Source organism: Neophocaena asiaeorientalis, unplaced genomic scaffold (assembly GCF_003031525.2).
Source record: "Neophocaena asiaeorientalis asiaeorientalis breed wild unplaced genomic scaffold, Neophocaena_asiaeorientalis_V1.1 scaffold889, whole genome shotgun sequence".
NCBI classification, from domain to species: Eukaryota; Metazoa; Chordata; class Mammalia; order Artiodactyla; family Phocoenidae; genus Neophocaena; species Neophocaena asiaeorientalis.
In genome coordinates, this window is record NW_020171798.1 from 955,370 (window position 1) to 976,606 (window position 21,237).

Sequence of the window (21,237 nt, forward strand, 5' to 3'; positions counted from 1 at the left end):
TGTTTATTTAGCATCCACTGTTAAGCCTGGAGATACAGAAGTAGCTGGCCTTTGACCCCTTGGAGAGCTTGTATTTTTAGTTTAGGAGGTAAATATCAAGATAGAATGTAGAAGGTACTAGAAAAGAAAATTGGGGCTAGCCTTCAGAGGACATAGTGGAGCAAACAATTCCTCCATATAATAAAAAATTAAAGGCATAAATTCAAATGGACAAAAGAGCCCATGATTTAGTCATCCGGGCTCCCCAGTACATTCCTTACCTTTATCTGTGTGCGCGCATCACTCTTGCAGACTCTCTCTCTCTCACTCATACACCCAACATATCAATACTTGAAAGCCATTATTTGAGGTATTCTAGCTGAATCAGTATCCCTGAGCTGTCCTTGCTGAGCACACGTACTTCTGATTCACAGACACTGAAGAGCAAAATCTTCTTCCTTTTGAAGAACTCCCCACCCCCTCTCTCCATCCAGTGACATCTGTAAGAATTTCATCCTCTTGTTTAAACTTTCTTTGGAAGCTCATTCCATACAAATCAGCTGTCTACAATAAAAACCTCTAAAGGCACAGAGTCTCATTCTCCCCTGGGGTCCAAAAAGTGATGGGTTCAGATAGACTTATCACACACCTCCACCCTCCAGTGACTTTCTGCAAAGAAAGCTGTCCTTAAGGCCATCTCTATTGAAGGTGCCAATGCTTGGACCAAAAATCTATTTGTATTATATGTTAGAAGCTAGAAGCAATCTGTTAAATAAATGCATCCAATTTCTGTTGCCTGGAAGCAACTGCGTATTTATTACTGACCTAACAGTTTGACCTATTGCCACCATAAACCAAATGGGGGGTGTTATCTCGCTCAGCTTTAAAGACAGTTATCAGTCAAGCAATAACAAAAATACCCTGAGGGTCTGCTGGGACTTTTTTTTTTTTTGCTTTGTCATCGGCAAATGCAGTGATGTGCATTCTCGAATGAAAAATCAATGGGATAATGAAATCCAAGCTATTGAGGACCTCTTAGTTAAACTGCATAGAGAAAGTGCTTCTTTTACTCTTTGCTTCCCATCCCACCCTAGCTTAAAGGAAAAAAAAAAAAGAAAAGAGGTTTGAGGAAGAGACCTGATGTCAGGAACGTGAGGTGTTACATATGACAGAAAAAAATCCCAGACAGCGAGGAATCCTTGATACTGTTGGGTGTAGGAAATGTGACTTTGAACCCAACGCAATCAGCAGAAGAGATTTTAACAAGTGGAAAGTGGTGGTCTCAGAACTGGGGTTTTTAATCCATCTCTTAGCTTTTGCCTCAATATTGGGCAGTTATCCTAAGGGACCTGGGGTGGGTCACCGGTCCTTCAGTCTTTCCCTTTGTAGCACCTTCAGTGGAGAGATTTTTGTACAGGCACATAAAGTGGAAGTAGTGACTTCCTTCCACCTGAGGGTCCCGGGACTCCAGGTGCAGGAAGCGCACCTCCCCGCCGATATTGGAACCCTGCCTGTGTGTGTGTGTGTGTGTGTGTGTGTGTGTGTGTGTGTGTGTCATGCCATGCCACCCCACACAGAACTGGGGTTGAGGAATCCAAGTAGGGGACATGGGGGAAGGAAATTCATTTTTCTTCCAAGGCCAACTATTCGGTTTAGGGGGAGTTCTGGCCTCCTTGTTCTTTCTGTTTTTTGACCATTTTCTTACTTTCTAGTCATTTCATGGCCTGATCAGTGCTAAACTAATATATGGCTGGGAACCAAGGAATTCGTCCCTAGAGTGCTGTTCTTTTAAAAAGTTTAGCGTAGGGAATGAAATTACCTAGGGAGGGGGGATCCAACTGCCTATTTGTCCTCTGATAACATGGATGAAGAAGATGGGCAGTGAGCAAACCCAGTAGAGTAGTATCCAAGTGATGTGCATGTCTGTGTCTCTTCAAGCAAAAGGTCTCCATTTTCAGGTTCTCCACCAAGTGAATTATGGCCCCCAGAAGCCAAGTCAAACCCCCAGTGGTCTGAGTGGTCAGAAATGCTGTGCCCTTGGGGTGGGGTGAGGATTTCTCAAGCCTGGCCCATTGACTGATCTTGAGAGCACAGGTAAAGCATTCCATCTCTCGGTTCCTCCTTATTCCTTGAGTTTGGGACCAGCGGAAAACCACTGTGCACCGCCCTAGTCTGTCTTTCTTGAGAGGATCCTTAAGAGGTTGTCTCACCAGACTCTTTATCAAGAATTATTGCAAGGCAAAAGGTGAAAATTTAAATCTGCATGGTCATTGAATGGATTTCTGTTCCGAGTTTTTGCATATTCTGTATTTATTTGGCATCATTCATTACAGGGCCAAACTAACAGCCAAAGTTATTTCCATCCCCGCCGTGACCCTGAGGCCACACTCTGAATCACTTCTTTTGTGTAACTCTCACATCCCAAGCCCACATTCTCCCTGTCCTTAATCACCCCCGGGGCCAGTTACCAGAGAACCAGGGACAGCTCTTATGCCTCAGGGTCCGCCAGGATTGTTCAAACTAGCCAATCCTAAACTGTTCCCCCTGCCTTTTCCACAAAAACCCTAAAAAAGCCTCTGGCCTATGTCTTCCCCATACTCCTTTCTGCCTTATGACCGACACCGTGCTTCTCCTCATGGCCCTGCGTGCTGTAGGTGCCTCTCATTTCCAGGAAACTGTGAGGAACATTAAACTTTCCCTTCAGTGGCATTGACCTCTCTGTGTTGTCACTCAGTCACTTTTATAAATTAAGATCAGGGCACAAATCATCTGCTTTTGGAGGTAGTCATCCGATCAATGAGCAAGTACTTTTGAGTCCGTAGTATTTGCCAAGTGCTGGGCTAAGATCTGGGGATGATTTTTTTTTTTTTTATGTTGAAAACTTACAACTTAGTTGGAGAGGCAGGTCATGTTTTTTAAATAACTAATTGCACAAGGCAGTGCTAAATGCCTTGCAGATGACACAAACCAGAAGCTCTGGAGTTGTTTGAAAGAAACCCCAGACGTAGGCAGTCAAGGAAGACTTCACTAAAAGTAAGGCTTGAATTCAGCCTTGAACAATGGCTATCATTCAGATAAAGAGGCTGGAGACACTGTTCCAATGAGGAGAAACCACATGATCAAAGTCCTGGGGTGAGTGTGCATATGGCGTGTTTGCAAGAGGCTGAGCACAGAGGGAGAATCCTAGGAGATCTGGGACATTTTCAGAGGCTGGAAAGGCGGGGCTATGGCTTATTACTCCCCGATAATGAGGTCTGTTTGTCTTACCTTCCAATCAATCAAAAATGCACATGCTGTTACCTTATAGGGTAGACCTCTCTGTGTTTTCCAGATATAAAAAGTCTGTTGAGGAAAAGCATGTACACAGAATAAGTCCCATAGACTTCGGGAAGTGCAGCAGCAGAGGTGTGCCTGGGATGGGTGCCGTGTGAGTCCAGAGGAGGACCCACAGCCCAGGCTGGTGTGTGGTGTGAGGTAGGGGTGTCGGGGAAGGTTTTCTGGAGGAGACATAGGAGAGCTGGGTCTGGAAGGATGGGCCAGACTTCGCTGTGCCGTGAAGGAGAGGAAAGGCATTCTAGACAGAGGGTACAGCATGAGCTAAGGTGCAGAGGTTTGAAACAACACGATCCCCAAGGGGCATTGTCAGCATTCAGGACGAGAATTTATCCCGCCTTTCTGGAAGATGTCGGCCCAGTCGTTTTGCTTAGAAGACTTCTTTTTTCATTCTTTTTTCACCCTTACTGTACTCAGAGGAGAGTCACCAAGCATGAAACATAAAGTTAATAGGAAAACATTTTTGTCTAGGTGAAAATTCTTGGAGGAGAGAGAGGCCATGTTCCTCAGGCGGACACTCTTCCAAAGCAGCTCTCATCCTCAACCCTGGAGCCACAGGTGTAGGCTTAATTGAAGAAGGGATTTGCTTTTTTGTGCAAAAGGTGTAGTGTGAATGACGTCTCAGAATGGAGATGGAAGCCTCTGGAGTGTTCTCTAGCTTTCATTTTTTGGAGGCTTAGAGGAGCAAACGTTTTAATACAACGATGCAACAGCTTTTGTTTAAAGAGTGCCAGCCTTTCACACAGGTATATACGGTATAAACATCAGTGTTGCTCAGCGTCAGGCCCTGAGGAAATGTTGTGCAGTTGTGTCTGTTCAGCATGAGCTTATTACTAAGGCAAGGCGGCTACAGGACTCTGAGACCTCCAGGATGATGGACCGAGACTGGGGAAGGAGAGGAGAGGAGAAGGACAAGGGTAGATTCCTCTGTGATCCTGCCTTGCCCTTCAAAGACCAGCCTCCTCAACTTGACTCCAAGGCCTTGGTCACCACTCTCCAGCCTCATCCCTTTCTACTCTCAGGACACCAAGGTTTCTTCCCACCCCGGGGCATTTGCACATGCTGGCCTCTCTACTTGGAAAGTGGTTTCCCCTTCCTCTTTGCTTTCCTCTTGTCATTCTTCAAATCTCAATCAAACACCAAGCAGTCCTTCTCAGGTCTCAGGACTAGATCAGGTTCTTACAGGTTCTCATAACTCATCGTCCTAATACTATTAGTAATTACATAATTGTGGAAATAGTTGCTGAGTGTCTGTCTCCTAACAAGAATATAAGCATCAGGGGAATAGGGACTGTGTTGATTTCACTTACTGCTACGTCTCCAGACCCTTATTTGAAGAAGGTGGTCAATTAATGTTTATGGAAGGAGGCAGGGAGAGAGGGAGGGAAGGGAGAAATAAATGCAGGAGTGACCCCATTTACATGTCATCAGATATTTCCGTGGTTCACTTTTAAACAGCTTTAATGAGGTAAAGTTGACATGCAATAAACTACACAAAGTGTACAATTTCATAAGTATTGACATACATCTACACCCATGAAACCATCACCACCATCAAGATAATGAACATCTCCATCACAACCAAAAGTTTCCTCGTCCTCCCTGTGTTTCCCCCCATCACCCACCCCCAGGCAACCACCCGTCTGCTTTCTGTCGCTGCAGACGAGTTTGTACTTTCTAAAGTTTTCTATAAACGGAATCATACAGTCTGTACTCTCTATTGTCGGGCTTCTTTCACTCAGCATAATTATTTTGAGATTCATCTTTGTTGCTGTGTGTATTAATAGCTCATTGTCTTTATGACTGGGTAGTATTCCATTCTATAACTGTATCATAATTGGTCCATTCCCCCGTTGGTAAAAATTGGGGTTGTTTCACGTTTGGAGCTATTACAAATAAAGTGAACATCTGTGTATGAAAGTCTTTGCGTGGACACCTGCTTTCATTTCTCTTGGGTAAATACCTAGGAGTGGAGCGGCTGGGTGGTATGGTCGGTGTACATCTCATTTTTAAAGAAACTGTCTCTGACTCACTTTGCACCCCATCTGCTTCCAGCGAGACGTTGTGAAGATTGCTAACACGTTTCTAAAGTGTGTTTGGAGGCCTTCAGGAGAAAAGGCAGTCAGGAGTGTGGTGGTTAGGGAATTCAGGAGAAGAAAGAGAGTATGATTGCCTTTTCACTTCAGTGCCATTGAGGAAATGGACTGGGGGTCTCAAACCCCCGACTTTGACTGTCATGCAGTATCTCCCGCTGACGCAGTATTCCCCCGATAATTCCCTTGGGTTCTGCAAATACTGAGCACTTAAGAGTGAGGCAGAGGGCCACGTTTATCTGTGGTCACGCATGTTTTGCAGCACATATACCTTTGTCCCAAGAAACTCCAGCAAAACCCAAAGCCCTAACCCACTGGTCTCTCTTTTCCTCAGGGGACACTTAAACTGGCTTCAACTAGATCGAAGAGTCTTGGAACACGACTTCCCCAAAAAGTCGGGACCAGTGGTTTTATACTTTTGTGTCAGGTATGTACATTGGGTATCCATCCTTTCGTTTTTTTTTTTCCCCCCCTCCTTTGTCAGAAAAGTCTGGGAGGGTAGAGCGATCAAAGAAAAGGGAAGTCAAGTTTGTCTTGGTCCGTTGCCAGGAATAGAGGTTGTGGTATAGCTTCATTCCCAGCAGATGTAAACACAGGGCGTGAGTGTGTAAGGCATGTCAGCGTGTGTGCGTGGACACATGTGTTTGTGCTCTGACAATAGGATGCTTGTGTGGAATGAAAATAAAACCCTTTTTTTTTTTTTTGCTTTTTTGCGGGGGAAGGAGGGCATATATCTCAAAGGAAACTAAGTCTCTGAGAATAACACAAATCCGTGGTTTCTTTTGGTGGCCTTCGAAGCTACATAGCAAAAGTCTGCGTATTCTTTCCTTCCGTCACAAGTGCTACTTGGTCTCTTGAAACTTGCCTGTTTTATCCCAGGTAGGAATAGTTGAAACCCAGCAGCAAATCACAGATTAACGCGTTTCCCACTAAGGGAGGCTATGGTGTAATAATATATCAGAAACAATAGTCATTTGCTGTTCATTAACGTACTGTAAGAAGTTTTATTTCGTGACTGTATGATTCTTATAGTTAATATTTGCAATAGTCTTATGAAGTCAACCAGGCTGACCACTTGGGTTTGCAAAGGGTTGTGTGAAGCCAGAGGGGGGTCATGTCATGGGTTCAAGGGCAAAGTACAAATCATGCCTAGCAAAGCCAGAATCTGAGCCCCCAGATCTAGCGGCTCCCTGAGCGCCCAGTCTGTGGAGCCACCAGGCTGTTTCTGTCTACACAGCTGCAGAGGTACTTGGGTTCAAATGTCTCAGCCTTCCACTGGACACTAACCCTTCCACTCAATGCATAGACCCAGCACTTTTTAAACATGTGAACAGAAATTCAAGAGCAGGACACCAATGCTTCACAATTCAGTTCCTCCTAAAAAGGACAGCCAAGGATACAGTTTTACGTGTAGCTGTCCTGATACGGCGAAAGGCAAAAATCAGAGGTAAAGGGTCCCTTTCACAGGCGGGAGTATGTGTCATTATCTCAGCTGGCTGAGTACATTTAAACTTGCATTTAATCCCTTTTTGATTTGTTTAACAGCTGCAAACATATCAGAGCTAATCGTCGCCATTTCCATCCCTGATGGGCACGATTTCAGTGTCATCTTCTCTTTAATGGCGGCTACTTTTTCTCAGATAAATGGAAAAGTCATCCTATACAGCAAAGAGTAACAGTGGCACCGGGAGGGGTGGCGGCATCAGGGGAGACTCGGTTGCATTTAAGCAGGTCATTAACCCGCAGTGGGAGATGGGTGCGTACACTTGCCATGGATCAGGCCCCCCTCCTTCGTGATGCTTTTTGCGAACGTTAGCCAAGAAGAGAAAACACTGGGCTGGTTGCATATTAGCTGTTTTTCTTCAAGTGTCTGTTATGAGTTGAGTTATGTGTGGGTTTGGGGAACGAGCCTTGGAGAAAAGCTTGGAACGCTGTGAGATTGCTGGGTTGAAGTGTTTGTGGCCGAGGTTCTGCGTGCAGATGGGTCCACATCACTGCAAGCCAGCGTCTCTCCATGGAACCAGATACACAGAGAACTGCCAAGGTAGAACCAGCCTAACAACAGAACTGGGGACGGGGTGACTGAAGACCCAGGGACATGCATTTTCCTAGTTAGCCAAAGCAGGCACCTCCCCAAATGCTCATTAGGAAAAACTCTCCGAATTCACATTTAGGGATGGACATCTCACAGAAATACAAGGCAGAGCTTTCTCTAGCTCATCCTGCAAGCGGATCTTTCTGGAGAGCCCCAGGTTTCTATTTCCATTGGCCTCTTGGCCACCTGCGTACATCAAACTCAACAGGTCCAAAGCCAAATTCATCATCTTCCTAGCCACCCCCCACCTCCCCAAACCTGTGGTACCATCAAATCTGACGTCATTATCCATTCAGTTATATAGGCTTAAATCTTAAAATCTGTCCCCCTTTCCTATCCCTCAAATTCTTACGGGCATTAATTCTCTGCTGCTACTTACGAAATCTCTCTCCGCCCTGCCCCCTCCTCTTTATTACATGAACTCAGGCCCTCATCTTCTGTCACCTGGATTTTTATGACCGCCGCCCGGCGTGGCTCTCTCCCTGGCACTGGCCACGGAAGATCCTGGTTCCCGGAACCCCTGCTGTCCCGAGTCCCCACTTTGCAGCCGGCTGAACAGCGTGGTATCAAAATACTGATAATTTGTCTTCTCCCAGAGAGGAAGCAGGTTCTCCCACAGGGGTGAATTCCGCACTTGTACCTTGGTTTTCAGCCTGGGAAGAATTTCCAATTTATAACTCGGTGCCTTTCTCAGGATGCCTATAGGCTATTTTCTACAACGGAGTGGTATGAGATTATCTTCACAAAAGACCCAGACCCTGGAATATGCTGGAGTCTCCAAAAGAGCTTCTGTCCAGCTGGGCTCTTTCCCTGTGCGTACACGCTGACCTTTCTAAACAAGAACCCAGCTGTCCATCACCCGTGCATCCCTGCAGCCCCTCTCCAGCCCCTCATTGCCTTTCTCCTTACCTTTAAACATCTATATGTTACATCTATATAACACGTGTACAGTTATATAGGAGAATAAAAGCAAAACAGAACCACCTGATAAAAGAGACCATAGAAAAGATCAGCTGCCTTAAGCCAGGATTTAAGAATTCATGGAGTGGACGTCTTAACCCTGTGTCACTGAGGATCTACGTTTGGGCTGCCACCAGCATAGCTTGTTACTTGGCATTTATATATTCTTTCACTGCGATGCATATTCAAAACATCTGTGAGAGTGAGGGCAGAATTATGGCTTCCATTCAACCACTTAGGAAAAATAAGACCCAAATATATTAAGTAACGTGAATTGGAACTCACAGAATTTTGCTTCATCCTCAAAGCCAGGAAATGAGCATTTCCTCCTGGGAGGGTGTGAAGCTGGCTGCAGGACAGTCTTGGAATGACAGGATGGAGGGCTAAGAACCTGCCTTTGCTGACCCATTATTTAGCCTCGAAGGGACTTGATCCCTGCAATTCTCATCAGTCAGATGACCAGGAATGGTCACAGTGGCATCAGCGTCTTAATAATTACCTAAAAAGGAAAAAGGTCAGAGAAGAGGGGGAACTGTCCATTATTACGGATGAATTACCTTCACAACAATCCTTGAGACAGGTATTATTTTTCCTAATCAAGATAAGGAGGTGGGAGCCCGAGATGTTTAGGTAGATTCTGCCCCCAGGCATGGCTGGCAAGTTATGGAGAGAGAGCGTTGCTGCCTGTGCAGCAGGGCCAGAGGACCCGAGTTGAGATCGCTGCCCTTGGCCCCTCTTGGCTCCACGCTTGGCCACATCTGCAGCAGCAGCGTCCATCTGCAAAGGACAGATGCCCCCATCTCTGGGCAAGAGGTGTCGTGGAGAGCAGCCCTCCCAGGCCTGACCTTGCTCTTCTGGAGCTACCCAACTCAGCACCGTGACAGAGCGCCCCCTGCGGGGGACAAAGCAACCTGTAGTCCCAAAGCTTGGCAGCCCTACCGGAAAGCACCTTGGTGGAGGAAGGGGCATCCTCAGTGGCAAAGCAGGCATTTCTAGAAGCTGAGATGTGTGTTGTTAGTCCCACTTGAGAAAGACTTGCCATCTCCTGACAAGGGGGACGTCCAGTGGGGAAGCGTTCTGCCCTGCCCTGTGCTCTCTCCTCTTCTGCAAAGAACATGCCTCGGTCTCACCAGCCCCTTTCTGTCACCCTGAGCTGCGTCCCTGCTGCCTTAAGAGCCAAAAGCCACTCTCATTTCAACTGTGAGGTGTCAACAGCTTTCTCACTTGTGAACGCCATGCTACGTACTCAGCATTATCGATGGATTCGGTTGTTGATTCATGGATATTCATCGGCACTTGCTGTGTTGTAGGTACCATTTGAAGAGGTAGGAAGAGAGAAGTGAACAGGTAAACAAGCACCATCCCCAGCTTCCAGGGTCTGTCTGTCTCTTACACACACACACACACGCGCGCGCGCGCACACATGCACACACACCCCACATCCCATCTTCCCAGGCTGGTGCGTCCACCTGCCCTCCAGTTCCAGCCCCTCCCACCACCTCAGGGAGCTCACTCCTGATAGTTTTCCCTCTCTTTTCCTCTATCTTAAGCTGCTTCTCCACTGACCCCTCCCCTCCATGCCCCTCCATGATGCTCCCACCCTCAGAAAAGAAAATACCCTCCCTGACTTGTCTCCTCCTACAGCTACCACCCCTGTTCTCCCTTCTGTTCACAGCAAAGTTTCAGAAGGATGGACTTGCTGCCCCCTTTCCCATGTCCCATTGATCCCTCAGTCTCTGGGGGTCCAGCTTCTGGTCCCATCACCCCCATGGTCACTGGAGGTCTCTGGGCACCAAATTCCACAGGAGCTTCTCTGCCCTCCCCTGTCTGAATCAAATAATGCCATCATCTTTCTGCCCCCAACTCACTCTTCTTTCCCTGACACCTCCTTATCTCTGCGATGGACACCACCACCCATGCAGCCCCTCAAGCCAGGAACTTGAAAGTTGGCTTTGACGTCATCTGCTGTCTCCCACCTGCTCCCTTCTCTGGCCTCTTATTCATGAATTCCTCTTGTTTTCATGTCTTTAAGAGCTCCATCCCTTACTGTCCATGCATACCCTCCCTGGCTATAATTAGGACCTTCATAAACCTCTCCTGGTCCTGAAAATCTCCTTGTTCATCTCTGCTTCTGGTCTTGGCCCCTTCCATTCTATCTATGTGTGGCACTGAGCCCCTTTCTAGAATTCTTATCTGATCCCCACTCACGGTGCTCCTGGCTTTCCATTAGCATGCTAAGGCCGCCCTCCGCACGTCCCTCGTGACCTGACTTGTGCATGCCCACCCAGCCTCATCTCTCCCCCCTTGCTGCCCCCTCACGCACATCCGTTAAAAGCAGCCCAGCGATCAGTGTGTGACCAAGATGGAAGTCAACGACGAGACCCTTGTTTAATGCTGAGGGCAAGCTCCCGACACTGAGAACAGCGACCCTCTGGTAGTGTCCACCAGGCAAGCTTAAGAAAGAGGTCGAGAAAACATAGAAGGAAAATATGCCCGCCCACCCAAGGGAGCCCCTCTGTCCTGTTTTGTTTTTTTTTTTTTGTAGATACAAGTTTATGCTCAGGATAATTCCTCCATGTCTGGGCTGTTCCTTTCATTGTGTATTCTCCAGCCATGTCCTCGGAGCTCTGGTCATCGACACTGTTTGTAGGAAAATAAATAGAGATTAGATGTGTCTCCTCAAACTTAGAGTTTCACAAACAATAAACAAAAGTGAGCTACAGAAAAGAAAAAAAAAAAGAGAGAGAGAGAGAAAGAGAGGAGATGCCCAGAAGCTTTAATCTGGGAGAGGGGATTTTACAGTTGAGTTCATGACCCGACTGTTGGTGTCTTTGCTGGCTCATTAAGACAGCCAGTGCTGTTTGCTGTCACTCACGGTGACAGTGATGGCGTGGATCTAAAACGAGGTGCCTGCTAACCAGAACTTGCTAGATCTCAACTGGGTGTCCCAGTTAGGATTTTCAGCGCTGCTGAAATTCTCAACATCAGATACTTGGCCGCAGAAACTCACAGCAGTGTTAATTATCCTTCTCATTACGATCGCTCCTTTTTGCTACCAAAAGCAGGCCTTCCAAATGTGACATTTGTGTTCATTACAAAATGAAATCACTGGGCCATTTAATTAACACTTGCTGTAAATAGTCAGTGATTCCCAAGTGCCAAGGGGTGGATGTGAGAGGGCGGAGGAGAGAGGGGGCCCAGTGGGGGAAACCTAGCTGACGTCATCTTGCTGGATGGTGTTCAATCTCCGCCCCCTGAGACTTCTACACGTTAAAGGGGACCAGACTCCCCAAGGCTTCAGAGCCTTCAGTATTTAACATGCTCAAACGTGTACTAGCATAGCACATATTTATGCCTACTTAGACCTTCTGATAATATATACTCAAGTTAGCTTCATCTGGGTCAGGTTGGGTGTGGCATCAGTCATGGTACTGAGCCAGGTTTGCCCTTGGCCTAGAGCACCGTTTCCTTTGACTCAAAAAGAAGCCCTAAGGGACTTCCCTGGTGGTCCAGTGGTTAAGATTCCGTGCTCCCAATGCAGGGGACCCAGGTTCGATCCCTGGTCAGGGAACTAGATCCCACATGCCACAACTAAGAGCCCGCATGCTGCAACTCAAAGAACCGGCATGCCACAACTAAAGATCCCACGTGCCACAACTGAAGATCCCACATGCCTCAACTAAAGGTCCTGCACGCCACAACTAAGACCCAGCACAGCCAAATAAATAAATATTAAAAAAAAAAAGAAGAAGCCCTAAGATTCAGTCCTACTGGGAATTCCCTGGCAGTCCAGTGGCTAGGGTTTCACGCTTTCACTGCTCAGGGCCCGGGTTCAATCCCTGTTCAGGGAACTAAGATCCCACAAGCTGTGTGGTGTGGCCAATAAAAAAAAAAGATTCAGTCCTACTAAATATGCTGAAGAGCCGGTTTTAAATTGGAGGTTTTATTAGTGTTCAGGTACTTGGGGCCAACAGATCAGGAGATGACTGCCATTGAAAAGAGAGATCGCTACTCGGTTCCCAAGAGGAGGGGGCACCCCTGCCAGGCAGGGCCACATGGGGAAGCACCAGGCTCGGCCAGGAGGCAGAGGGAGCTGGGGACCTGTGGGCACCAGCGTTTATTGTGATTTCTGCAGGGAAGAATGGGTGAGGCAGGGTAAGCAGGCTTAGGATTGGCTAGCTTGAATAATTTCAGCAGGCTTTGTCCCAAGTTATCCAGTTGCTGGCCTTGGGATGATTAAGGCAGGTGCATAGCGGCCTGGAATGTGAAATCCCCATAGGGGAGGCGAGGAAGTGTATGTGGGAGCTGGATTGGCTGGTCTGCCTGCAAAAGGTGTGCTCACAGGTGAATCCTTTACCATCTTTAGGAATTGGCTAAGCCTCGAAGGGGCTGTCCCTCCAGGGTCAGCAAGGCCCCAGACGTCAAAGCATCCAAAACGCATAGTTAATACAGAATCAGACTTGGAATTGTCCACACAGACCCTCTGAAGCTACGAGACATCATTCATTTCCTTAGGTTTACCCAGAGACCTGGAATTTTCTTTGTGAACCCGGTCTTTGAGGAAGCCCTCTGCGCTGGTAGGTAAGCAAATGCAACATCGCCACCTACTGCCCAAAAGGAGGACCTTTGACCAGGCTCTCAGGAAAATCCAAAGGAACAGAACTGGCATCAAGACTTTGAACACACACCGTCAACCTTCCCCGTTTCCCTAGAATTGTCTTCTCCGGTAGAGTGCGCTGGGCCTCGGTGTGGGATTGAGATGTCTGAGGTCTGTTTTTCTCTGGGCACTTTTGACTTACTAGCTTCCTAGCGCAGAAGGGATGAATTAAATATCCAGGGCTGGGCTTCCCTGGTGGCGCAACGGTTGAGAGTCTGCCTGCCAATGCAGGCGACGCGGGTTCGAGCCCCGGTCTGGGAGGATCCCACATGCCGCAGAGCGGCTGGGCCCGTGAGCCATGGCCGCTGAGCCTGCGCGTCCAGAGCCTGTGCTCCGCAGCGGGAGAGGCCGCAACAGTGAGAGGCCTGCGTACCGCAAAAAAAAAATATATATATATATATATATCCAGGGTTAGAACAATAATATGACAGGCCTGGAACTCACAGGGTTTCCCAGGCTGTTTCTTGGTGATAAAGGTTAACAGGAAACTGCTTTCCAGTTTCTTTCAAAAGGAGGTGATTTTTTTTCCCGTCCATCTCAGAATATGCTTGTTATTTCCTCCACCTTCCTGTCTCTTGTGCAGCCAGGGAACAAATACTATCTCAAAAGGCATAGAATTTGCCATCTCGTTTCAGTTTTCCATTATTAGAGAGTTGGAAAGGGAAGTGTTACTTTTTTTTCTTAATACGCTGTTGAGGAGAAAATGGGGGGCCGGGGGGCAGAATGTCTTCGCTCCTTAATTCTCAAGACTTAAAGCAAATGGTATCAAGATGTACGGCATTGCTTTGAAAAAATTAAGTTATTTCAGACCCAACAGCTTTCGACTCAGAATTATTATTCCAGAGCTAAGGTCACTGACTGGCAGACTCTAGAAGCCTCTGCTGTTCTTCTGGCTCTAGGACTGAAAGTCATCAGCAGCCCTGCGTGGGCAGCTTTCCATGTTCACGGTGAAAGAAGGGGCAGAGGGACAGGGCCTGGGTGTGGAGTATAAGACCCCCGATCATAAATGGTCTGGGAAATCATTTATTATTTTTTCTCCCTCCTGCACTGTCTTCGTCGCCCATTTCACTGTCCAGTAAGAACTCCCACCAACGGTGTGTGGAGAGGAGAACAGTTGAAAGCATCTTTCATTCATAGAACCTTAAATGTTGGTGCCAGGCTCTGGATTAGTGCTGGGGATGCAAAAATGAATGAGATTTGGTCCCAGGCCTCAAGGAGTTAGCAGCCTACTAAGAAGGCATCTCAGGGAACAGAAAATCACGGCACCATGGGGCCACACAATAAGCAGAGGGCGTCACCGGAGCCCAGGAGAGGAGGTCTTCTGTGGGGACCGTCCGCAGAGTCAGCGAAAACTTCTGGTGACCCTGAGTGAGTCTGAAGGGAGCAGGGGTGAGCTGGGGTGTGCAGGAGGATGGCTCTGGAAGTGAGAGGAATAGCTCGGACGCAGGCACAGAAGCAAGATTGATCTGTAATAGGCCACGCCTGCAGGTCGCCCAGCTGAGCTGGCTTTGCTCTGACCCACCCGGAGCCCCATCCTGAGCCTCTGTCACCCTTTCCCCCTCCCCTCCTCTGCTTCCTTTCCCTTCCCTTCCATCTGTCTGCCTTCCTCCCCTCCTTCTGGTTTTGCTAGTCTGACTACCCCTTGCCAGAAAGTTTACAACGGATGTAGACTTTTTAATTACATCAACTGTAACTTACAGTCGGTTCTCCATATCCACGGATCAGATGTGAAACCCGCAGATACGTACTGACTGTACTGCACCATTTTATTTACTTTTTTAAATTTTGTTTGTTTGTTTTAGTTTATTTATTTATTTTTGGCTGCGTTGGGTCTTCATTGCTGTGTGCGGGCTTTCTCTAGTTGGGGTGAGCGGGGGCTGCTCTTCATTGCGGTGCGTGGGCTTCTCACTGTGGTGGCTTCTCTTGTTGCGGAGCACAGGCTCTAGGCATGTGGGCTTCAGTAGTTGTAGCATTCGGGCTCAGTAGTTGTGGCTTGCAGGCTCTAGAGCACAAGCTCAGTAGTTGTGGTGCACGGGCTTAGTTGCTCCATGGCATGTGGGATCTTCCAGGACCAGGGCTCGAACCTGTGTCCCCTGCATTGGCAGGTGGATTCTTAACCCCTGCGCCACCAGGGAAGCCCTACTGCACCATTTTATATCAGGGGCTTGAGCATCTGAGGATTTTGATATCCTGGAGGAGAGGTGGGTCCTAGAACCAATCCCCTGTGGATACCAAGGGAAAACTGTGTTTTGCTTTGAGATGTAGAATTTGCTTCTATATTTCAAGTCTCCATTACTAGGGGAGTGAAAGTAGTACAGCTTTACAGTTCCTCTGAGACCACTCAGACCCTTTATGGAGACCTCCATGACCTAGAATACTTGCTCCAAAATGGAGGCAGGTGCTTTTTTTTTTGCTTTTTTTTTTTGGTAGGGAAAAGGGTGATGGTAGAGATCAACCAGCCACCTCATTCCCAGGCTTTGCATGAATAAAGACTGTATCGTAATTTCCAAAAATTTTGTAGACCCTCCATGATGGTAATTGTCAGACTAGTATCTGTGGATTGAAAATATCTACTAATCTCTGAAGATTACTCTGGATTCAATTACAAATTTAAATGAGTCTGTGTTGTATTCATCACGACAGCCTCTGCACACATCTGTAAAATGGTCAAAGATGTTATTTACTTAGTCTGTAGACAAGGGGCTGCAAACTGGGGGGCCACGGGCTCGCCCAAGCCTACACACACATTTTGTTTGCCTTACAGTGTTGGTGTGTTGGTTTTGCTATTGTTGTTGTTGTTTTAATCTGAATTAGGTTCCAGTATTTGAAAGCAGCAGACTTCTTAGGTGGGGAACTGCTGACCACGTCCTGCTGTCTTTTACAGACTGGCAAGCGGAAGCCCAGCAAGGTTATGGGACTTGCCCTGAATCACACAGCGCTGGGCCCAGATCACTGGGCTCTCGACTTCCTCCCCAGGATTCTTTCCATCACATCTTAACGCTGTTCTGGATGATCATAGCACTTGTTTCTTCTCATTTCACCTCCTGCCCCCTCTTGGGGCCCCCAGTTTCCACGAGGCAGGTGCCCAGTGCCCTCCAGGGGTTGCCACCCCACTCAGAACCTCTTCCCCTCCAAGGCTCTGCGTGCCAATCATTTCCTTCTCCCCTCTCATCACAGCTCCCTCAGTGCAGCGGAGCCTTAGACAAGTACAAGTGCCTTACCTAATTCAGGAATTGAATAAACTCCAGAGTCGATGTGTAAAGGATCATTGAATTAAACTTAAATAATGTCAGCATGTGTTGTCTTGACAAAAATCCATAAGTTTCATCTGGATAAAAATCCAATTCTCATTCGGCTTCATGTGCACGAATATCACGGCTTTAAGAACACCAGCCACAGCTCTCTGGATGTGCAGACGTCAAACCCCACCTTGCCATCGTCACGAAGACCTGTTGTAACCATCTCAAGGAGAAATAGGGCCCTTCTTTCGATTAAGCAGAAGAAATTATCTTTTAAAACTCCAGCTCAACAGTGATGAGGACAAAAAGTAATGCAATGGAAACAAATGACATTATAAAAAAATTGGAAAGCAGGTAATGAAAAAGGAAGTAAATGATCAAGTTCAAGTGTACTCTTAGAGGTCGATGGCAGGCCGGCTCTTTGCTATGAGCAGGGCTGTCAGTCATGACGGTCCTAACCCACGGTAAACGAACTTGAAAAGCACTGTTTTCCCTCAAAAAGGAATGGTGGAAGCAATAGACGATGCCTTTTTCTTTTGTTCCTGTTGGATTGGGCGTCCGTATCCTCAAGTCAAATCATGTAACTCGGAGAACACATGATTTTCTGCCTGATTGGTTGATGCTTCTGTAGTTCACTGGCAGTTTTTCTCTTCCAGGTTCTATATAGAGAGCATCTCATACCTAAAGGACAATGCCACCATAGAGCTCTTCTTCCTGAACGCCAAGTCCTGTATCTACAAGGTAAGAACTTCCTCTTCCTGTTCAGAGTTTTCCGTTGAAATCTGAAAGTCTCCTTTGAAGCTGGGAATCCCAACTTGCTGCCCCTAATGCAATTTTATTGATTAGTAGAAGTAATTTATAACTTAATGACTATAAATAAATGAGAACTCCGTGGAGCTAAAGCTATCAGGTTGTTCATAACGTGACTACTTCCAATCCCATCACTGTGTTTTAGCTCCTTGGAGGTGTTCCTTAGCTTGATTTTAGGCGTCTCCTGAACTTGGCAACTGTGGCCAAAAGAGGGAAACCCAGGCCAATGGGACAAACGCACTAGGTCTCACAATTATAAATGAACCTCTTATAACCAAATGCATGTATATTTGATCATTTTTGGATGTTCTGGAAGTATCTCTCAAAAGGATGCTCTTGGCACTTTGGGTGAGACAGTTTTTTGTTTTTTTTTATTGAAATATAGTTGATTTACAATGTGTTAATTTTTGCTGTACAGCAAAGTGATTTAGTTAAATATATACACACACACACACATTCTTTTTCATATTCTTTTCCACGATGGTGTATCACAGGATATTGAATATAGTTCCCTGTGCTGTACAGTAGGACCTTGTTGTTTATCCATCCTATAGATACTCGTTTGCATCTGCTCATCCCACGCTCTCACTCCACCCCTCCCCTCCCCCCCTCCCCCTTGGCAACCACAAGTCTGTTCTCTATGGGGTGGGACAGTTTTTTTACTGTGATAAAAGTTACCGTGGTCTCCATTGATAAGTGTACAGTTCAGTGGCATTAAGTACGTTTACCTTGTTTTACAGCCATCACCACATCCATCCACAGAGCTCTTCATCATACAGAACTGAGACTCTGTACCCCTTAAACAGTAACTCCCCACCGCCAGCCCCTGGCAACCTCCATTCTATTTTCTGTCTTTATGAACTTGACCACTCTGGGTACCTCACGTGAGTGGAATCACGCAGTATCTGTCCTGTTGTGGTTGGCTTATTTGACTTGGCATAATGTCCTCAAGGTCCATCCATGTTGTAGCCAGTGTCCGAAGTTCCTTCCTTTTGATGGCTAATATTCCATTGTATGCAGTTACCACGTTTTGTTTATTCACCCACCAGTCCATGGACCCTTGTGTAGCTTCCACCTTTCGGCTGTAGTGAATAATGCTGCTGTGAACGTGGGTTTATAAACACCTGTTCAAGTCCCTGCTTTCAGTTGTTTTGGGTGAATACCCAGAAATGGACTTGCTGGATCATATCATAATTCTAGTTTTCATTCTTTGAGGAGCTGCCATACCGCTTTCCATAACGACTGCACCATTTTATATTCCCACCAACAGTGTGTGAAGATTCCATTCTGCACATCCTTACCCACACTTGTTATTTTCTGGGTTTTTTTTTTAATAACAGCCAACCTAGGAATTCCCTGGCAGTCCAGTGGTTAGGACTCTGCGCTTTCCCTGCTGAGGGCACTGGTTCAATCCCTGGTCGGGGAATTATGATCCTGCAAATTGCACCGTGCAGCCAAAAAATAAACAAATAAATAGTAGCCATCCTAGTGGTATTAGGTGGTATCTCACTATGGTTTGGGTTTGCTTTTCCCTGACGATTAGCGACGTTGAGCATCTTTTCGTATGCTCTCTGGCCATTTGTACATCTTCTTCACGGACACGTCTATTCAAGGGACAGTTCTCAATTGAGTGGGACAGTCCCTTGCATCCAGTTCCCCCATATGCTTGTAGTGTTTCCTTTCATTGGATAACCCAAAACGCCCACAGAATCCAGCACACACCCCGTCCCGGGGGAGAGGGGCTTGCAGAATACCGCTCCCCGCCCTGGGTGGAGAATCGTAACTAACAGAATGTATTTAAAGTGAACACCCACTCTGCACCCGCCCTCCAACACGCCCCCTTCTGTCTCACGAGTGCAGCCTTAGGTCAGCTCATTAATGACCAGGGAGAAGGACGGCTGGTACTTAACGCCCATGGCACCGTGGCGGGCTTGGTGCTGAGTGCCTTCTGTAAGTTGTGTGGCTGCATCTTTGCACCATCTCTGAGATGAAGACTATTCTTTATCTTAGTTTTCCCTGTGGAAAAGATGAGGCACAGGGTGGTTATGAGATTCACCCGGGGTTGCATATCCGCTGAATGGCAGAGTCAGTCAGGGCTGAAGTTGGCAGCCTGATTCCAGATCACAGATCTCACCCGCTGGGCTGCACTGTGCCCCGGAGGGCAGACTCTCCTTAGAGAACTTCAAAGCCAAGTACACCTGTTGTAACATGGTCAGTGGCTGTATTCAGAGGAGATCCCGCTGCCTGTATTTTCCTGTTTAACTAAACCTAGTTTGGAGCGATTGCAACAACCGACTATACATTAAGGCACACACACAGGTGAAGCGGTCTGTCGGCCATCACTTCTCCTTCTGGAAGTTCTTCAGCACATCACCGCACAGAATAGCTCCACTGAAGGCAAATGTTCAAAATCGTGGAGGGCGTGGTAGTGATCAAATTCAGTTCTGTGAAAGAACCTCGCTTGGTGACAGCTGCTGAACCAAGACTTAACCTGGGCTCAAGCCCAGAGCGCTCAGACTACGGTATTTGGGGGTTTTGCTGAATGGAAGAACAAAGACGCTGCATGTAGTTCCAGGGACTTGCAAATTTCTTCCTCTCTCTAAACCCTCATTTTCTCATTATAAAGTGGAAATAATAATACCAGTCTTACGTACCTCGTAGGTGGCAAGCGTCTCTGATGGTGTTTGTTTAATCCATGTGAAAGCACTTCGGAAGAATTCAGGAATAAAAAGTGAGGACTGTCCACCAGGGGGCAGACTTGGGCAGTAGATGCCTGGGAAGTCGCTGACTGGGATGAAATCCCCCTCAACCCCAGCAAGTAAACAGTTGCCCCAAACTGTGCTTATACAGATCCCTGGGTTAAGGGAGCAGACATGGTTTCTCTCGGAGTTGTTCAGTTCAGTCTAGTCACAGATGCTGAGCTGAAGGTGAAGATTTCAGTGCTTTTGAACATAATGATCACAGAGGACTCTGGGATGAATGGGAAATTTTAAAAAAGAAATCCCCAGAACTAAAGAGGTGATGCATTCGGAGCCAGCCACATTTAGGGTCCAGGTGCCCACAGCCATCAGCCTGCCTGCTGACCTGGGTGGTGTCTGCCCTTCTAGAACCACAGCTGTCTCTTCTCAGCACCTGTCCTGGAGCTTAGTGACTTGCATCAGTGAGCCCGAGGTGGCTCTTCTGAAGGTTACGTAGGGGACAGAATCGCGTCACAAGGCCACCCGTCTCCTTCCCATCATCAAAAATAATATTTTCATCTGCATAAGTTGACACTTAGAGTCTATAAAATTTTTTTCACTTGTCTTACATTTTTTGAGGCTCATGAGTGGGATGGAATCATCAGCTTTACTGAGGGAGGAAACCGATGCTGGAGAGATTTAGTAACTTAGTGAAAGACAAGGAACCAGAAGTGGTGGAACAGGCTTGGCACAGTTGTAAAAAGATGGTGGAAGGCCCCAGAGCAGAATGATTGTGATTAGGGGTTTAGACTCCGTGGCTCACAGACTTGGGTTCCCTTCCTACCTCTGCCTCTTAGCAACTGCAATAAATGTGGACACCTTCTGTGACGTCTCCAAGCTTCATTTTCTTCTTTGGTTGAACAAGGATATTAAAAGACCCAACCCACCACCTTCTTGGGGAGATTAAGTGAGATAGACATGAAGGTGGTTAGCACCCCACCAGGCACGTTATTAGCTCCCGCTGAGATAGAATTGCTCACTTGGAATCAGATCTGAGCTCATCTTGGCTGCGAATTTCTGCGTGCTGCCCACACTGCCCTCTGGCACTTTGGAGGCCTTGAAGGACCTGAGAGTGGTGCCAGACACGTAACCGGTAGGTGATGCTGATACCAGCTGACCCAGCGCCCTCCCTGTGTCTTGGGGAGCGATTCCTACAACGTACTAGAATCTAAGTTGTTCAGCTACCATAAGCTGTTTATTCCTGCTTCCTCCAAGTCCTTATTTCATTCGCTTTTTTAACGCATTCACAGTTATTTTTATCTAAGGAATATATGCCGTGGTTTAGAAGCCACATGGCTCTAGGAGGCTGTTTAAGAAAAAGAGCCCCCCTCCC

General features: G+C 47.0%; 1 protein-coding gene and 1 non-coding gene across 2 annotated transcripts in view; both read left to right on the top strand.

Annotated features, from left to right (window-relative positions):
• The window catches only part of FRMD4A (FERM domain containing 4A), a 316,648-nt gene that overhangs the window by 176,927 nt on the left and 118,484 nt on the right, over window positions 1-21,237 (top strand). The window contains 2 exon segments of the mRNA XM_024738008.1: window positions 5,740-5,832; window positions 17,013-17,097. Coding sequence (XP_024593776.1) covers window positions 5,740-5,832; window positions 17,013-17,097 — 178 coding nt within the window.
• Window positions 11,959-12,031, top strand: TRNAW-CCA (transfer RNA tryptophan (anticodon CCA)). The gene has a single exon. It is a non-coding gene; the product is annotated as a tRNA-Trp (tRNA).